This window comes from Triticum urartu, chromosome 2A (genome assembly GCF_056163025.1).
Source record: "Triticum urartu cultivar PI428250 chromosome 2A, HENAU_Tu73, whole genome shotgun sequence".
NCBI classification, from domain to species: domain Eukaryota; kingdom Viridiplantae; phylum Streptophyta; class Magnoliopsida; order Poales; family Poaceae; genus Triticum; species Triticum urartu.
In genome coordinates, this window is record NC_141874.1 from 227,134,756 (window position 1) to 227,139,779 (window position 5,024).

A 5,024-nucleotide genomic window follows, 5' to 3' on the forward strand; every position below is an offset into this window, starting at 1 on the left:
AAGTAGACAAGGGCATATCATTAGGATCAGAAGAAACACTCTTACTAGCAAATAATTTCAAAAATTCATCCATCTTTCCACTCAAAACATTAATTCCTTCTATCACATGCACCTTTTTATTAGTAGATCTTTCAGTATGCCATTGAGAATAATTAACCATAATATTATCTAGGAGTTTAGTAGCTTCTCCTAAAGTGATTTCCATAAAAGTGCCTCCCGCGGCTGAATCTAAAAGATTTCTAGAAGCAAAATTCAATTCAGCATAAAAAAATTGTATAATCATCCACAAATTCAAACCATGAGTAGGGAAATTACGTATCATTAATTTCATCCTCTCCCAAGCTTGTGCAACATGTTCATGATCAAGTTTATTAAAATTCATAATATCGTTTCTAAGAGAGATGATCTTAGCGGGAGGAAAATAATTAGAGATAAAAGCATCTTTGCACTTGTTCCAAGAATCAATACTATTTTTAGGCAAAGACGAAAACCAAGCTTTAGCACGATCTCTAAGCGAAAAAGGAAATAGCTTCAACTTAACAATATCATTGTCCACATATTTCTTATTTTGCATATCACACAAATCAATGAAGCTATTTAGATGGGTAGCGGCATCTTCACTAGGAAGGCCGGAAAACAGATCTTTCAGGACAAGATTTAGCAAAGCGGCATTAATTTCACAAGATTCAGCATCGGTAAGAGGAGCAATCAGAGTGCTAATAAAATCATTGTTGTTGGCATTGGTAAAGTCACACAATTTAGTGTCATCTTGAGCCATCGTGAAAAGCAAGCAATCCAACACACAAGCAAACAAAAAGCAAGCAGGAAAAAAGAGGCAAATAGAGAAAGAGAGGGAGGATAGAGAGAGAGGGCGAATAAAAGGGCAAGGGTGAAGTGGGGGAGAGGAAAACGAGAGGCAAATGGCAAATAATGTAATGTGGGAGATAAGGGTTGTGATGGGTACTTGGTATGTTAACTTTTGCGTAGACTCCCCGGCAACGGCGCCAAAAATGGCTCGTTGTCGGGAGTCAAATCTTGACTTGCGCGAACCTCCCCGGCAATGGTGCTAGAAATTCTTCTTGCTACCTCTTTAGCACTGCGTTGGGTTTCCTTGAAGAGGAAAGGATGATGCAGCAAAGTAGCATAAGTATTTCCCTCAGTTTTTGAGAACCAAGGTATCAATCCAGTAGGAGGCTATGCGCGAGTCCCTCGTACCTGCACAAAACAAATAAATCCTCGCAACCAACGCGATAAGGGGTTGTCAATACCTTCACGGTCACTTACGAGAATGTGATCTGATAGATATGATAAGATAATATGTTTGGTATTTTCATGATAAAGATGCAAAGTAAAATAAAAGCAAAGTAAAAAGCAAAGGAAATAACTAAGTATTGGAAGATTAATATGATGAAGATAGACCCGAGGGCCATAGGTTTCACTAGTGGCTTCTCTCAAGAGCATAAGTATTTTACGGTGGGTGAACGAATTACTGTTGAGCAATTGACAGAATTGAGCATAGTTATGAGAATATCTAGGTATGATCATGTATATAGGCATCACGTCCGATACAAGTAGACCGACTCCTGCCTGCATCTACTACTATTACTCCACTCATCGACCGCTATCCAGCATGCATCTAGAGTATTAAGTTCATGAAAACAGAGTAATGCCTTAAGCAAGATGACATGATGTAGAGGGATAAATTCATGCAATATGATAAAAAACATCTTGTTATCCTTGATGGCAACAATACAATATGTGCCTTGCTGCCCCTACTGTCACTGGGAAAGGACACCGCAAGATTGAACCCAAAGCTAAGCACTTCTCCCACTGCAAGAAAGATCAATCTAGTAGGCCAAACCAAACTGATAATTCGAAGAGACTGGCAAAGATAACCAATCATACATAAAAGAATCCGTAGAAGATTCAAATATTGTTCATAGATAATCTTGATCATAAACCCACAATTCATCGGTCTCAACAAACACACCACAAAAACAAGATTACATCGAATAGATCTCCACAAGAGAGAGGGAGAACATTGTATTGAGATCCAAAAAGAGAGAAGAAGCCATCTAGCTAATAACTATGGACCCGAAGGTCTGAGGTAAACTACTCACACTTCATCGGAGAGGCTATGGTGTTGATGTAGAAGCCCTCCGTGATGGATGCCCCCTCCGGCGGAGCTCCGGAACAGGCCCCAAGATGGGATCTCGTGGATACAGAAGGTTGCGGCGGCAGAATTAGGTTTTTGGCTCCGTATTCGATCGTTTGGGGTACGTAGGTATATATAGGAGGAAGGAGTACGTCAGTGGAGCAACAAGGGGCCCACGAGGGTGGAGGGCGCACCTGGGGGGGTAGGCGCGCCCCCTACCTCGTGGCTTCCTCCTTTATTTCTTGACGTAGGGTCCAAGTCTCCTGGATCATGTTTGTTCCGAAAATCATGTTCCCAAAGGTTTCATTCCGTTTGGACTCCGTTTGATATTCCTTTTCCGCGGAACTCTGAAATAGGCAAAAACATCAATTCTGGGCTGGGCCTCCGCTTAATAGGTTAGTCCCAAAAATAATATAAAAGTGGATAATAAAGCCCAATAATGTCCAAAACAGTAGATAATATAGCATGGAGCAATCAAAAATTATAGATACGTTGGAGACATATCAGTGAACCTTCTCAATGTTTAACAACCACCATGATAGTTAAAAAATCCTTTGTTGTAGGGAAAAATTGGCTTTCCGCAAAACATATTAACCATACAGCCTCCACCAGCCAAATATGCATGTAGTGATAGCATTATTCTGTTCATTACTCTCTTGTGTTACATTGCCAGCATATTTCATGTGCTGACCCGTTTTCGGGCTGCAACGTTCATGTTGCAGACTTTTCAGACGACGAGTAAGGTGCCTTAGGTCGTGGTCTTTCACTTAGTGATGCCGTTGGAGTTGATGGACTCACTTTATCTTCCAAGCCTTCCGCTGTTATCGTATTAGATGGCCTTAAGCCATATTTATTGTAATAAGTTCTCTTTTGAGACATTTGATGTAATAAGTGTGTGATTGCTACTCTATTATAAATCCTCAAGTACTGTGTGTGTCAGCATTACCGATCCAAGGATGACACTAATGCACAGAGATCAGACTGTTTGAGGTCTGGTCGCTACAAGATGGTATCAAAGCACACGCTGACTGTAGGACACGGCCACTAAGCTAAAGCCCTAGATCACTACTCTCTTCTCATTTCTGACTCCTCTCCATTCTCTAATCTTTAGGATGGCGTACGCAAGGAACAAGTTTGCACAACCGGATGAAGACACACCTTTTGGACACCACTTGAAGGAAGTCACTAGGTACCTGAACATCGGAATACCAAGCTTCACCGGGACTTACAACGCCACTTTACCAGAAGAGGAGTGCTGGATGATTCAAGTTCAAGTTCCAGGAAGGACATTCACGCCAGTCACTGAGCCCATAGAGTTTTCCTTTGATGCACCAACCTGGAGTCTAGGAAAGAGTATGGCAGCCCACATCACCATGGGACGCATTGGAGATGTTTACCAGAAGGATCTCAAGGATACTATCTACCAGATTTGTGGGCGCCGAGATGAGAAATGGGAGATGATCAACACCAGGAAGGATAGATCCATTGAAGCTTTCATCCAGGAGTTAAACCAGCATATTCGACGCCAGGAGAACCAGATGTGCACAGGCATGACAGATTTGAAGAAGGCGATGACAAGGATCACGGAGCTGGAGGAAGAACTCAAGTCTACACGCGATGGATATGAGGAGGAAATCGCAACACTATTGGAGAAGAATGACGGCCTGATAAAGAAGATTGGAGTATTCATGGGAGATCCCGCACCAGGAGGAGAAGACGACGATTCCACTTGCCCGGAGAACTACATCATCATCGACAACACCGACTCGGACCCCGACGATAGCGATGATGACTATGTTGATGAAGCTGGAGCAGAAATCATGGAGTCTTCGACCGATCAATTTTTCTAGTCGACCACCATATCAGTAGTAGTATTCCACCATGTATATAGTATAGTCCGAGCACTTTTGTAACGATAGTTCTAGACCGATTGTATGCCCTTGCTTGATTGATTGAGTGATATGATTGTGTTTGTCTCATGTTCATATGGGTAGTGTTCTCCCCCTAGATCTCATTCTACTCTGTTTTCTCATCTTTTCTAAACCCATCAGATGCCTCCGAGACGTGACCCCGGTTTTGCTTTCCCACCGGAGCTCACTCAGTAGATCCAGCAGCAGAATGCATTGATGAAGATACTAGTCCAGAATCAGAATCAGGGGAACAACAACAACAACCCACCACCACCACGACCTATTGATCACTTAGCCCATTTTCTAAGGCTGAATCCGCCGGTGTTCTCTAGTAGCACCGAGCCGATAGTTGCAGATGATTGGCTCCGCAAGATTGGAAGGGAGTTGACCACTGCAGGATGCACAGATGCGGAGAGAGTACGTTTTGCCGCACATCAGCTTGATGGATCCGCAGCATCATGGTGGGAGAATTTCACAGCCACTTACCCCATCGACACTGTTACATGGGACCAGTTCCAGTAGGATTTTCGCACTGCCCATGTATCAACAGGAGCTATGGTCATGAAGAAGCGCGAGTTCCGCAACTTACGCCAAGTAGGACGCACCGTTGGCCAGTATGTGGATGACTTTAGTAAGCTAGCACGTTATGCCCAGATGACGTCGCTACAGATGCAGCTAAGCAGGAGAAGTTTCTGGAAGGACTGAATGATGAGCTGAGCATCCAGTTGATGGTGGCAAATTTCAATAACTACCAGGAGTTGGTAGCTAAAGCTCGCATTATTGAAGGGAAGCAGCAGCAGATTGACAACCGCAAGAGGAAGTATGGACAAGGGAAGTATAATTCTGGAGCTCAGCAGAGACCCCGTTTTACCCCCGAACTCGGGAGGACTTGTCCATAACCATGGAGGCCACACTCACAATGGAGGAAGTTCACACAACCATAGTAGCTCCAATAACGG

The 5,024-nt window shown here is 43.3% G+C and overlaps 1 protein-coding gene across 1 annotated transcript; it reads left to right on the plus strand.

Annotated features, from left to right (window-relative positions):
* The first annotated feature begins 3,267 nt into the window (after positions 1 to 3,267).
* On the plus strand, positions 3,268 to 4,005 carry LOC147984661 (uncharacterized). The gene has a single exon (XM_087539791.1). The coding sequence runs from the start codon at positions 3,268 to 3,270 to the stop codon at positions 4,003 to 4,005; it is 738 nt and encodes a 245-aa protein (XP_087395917.1).
* The last annotated feature ends 1,019 nt before the right edge of the window (positions 4,006 to 5,024 follow it).

What these genes read in the sequence shown, in the direction of transcription:
- LOC147984661 (XM_087539791.1), top strand. Translation starts at nt 3,268, where the DNA reads ATGGCGTACGCAAGGAACAAGTTTGCACAACCGGATGAAGACACACCT.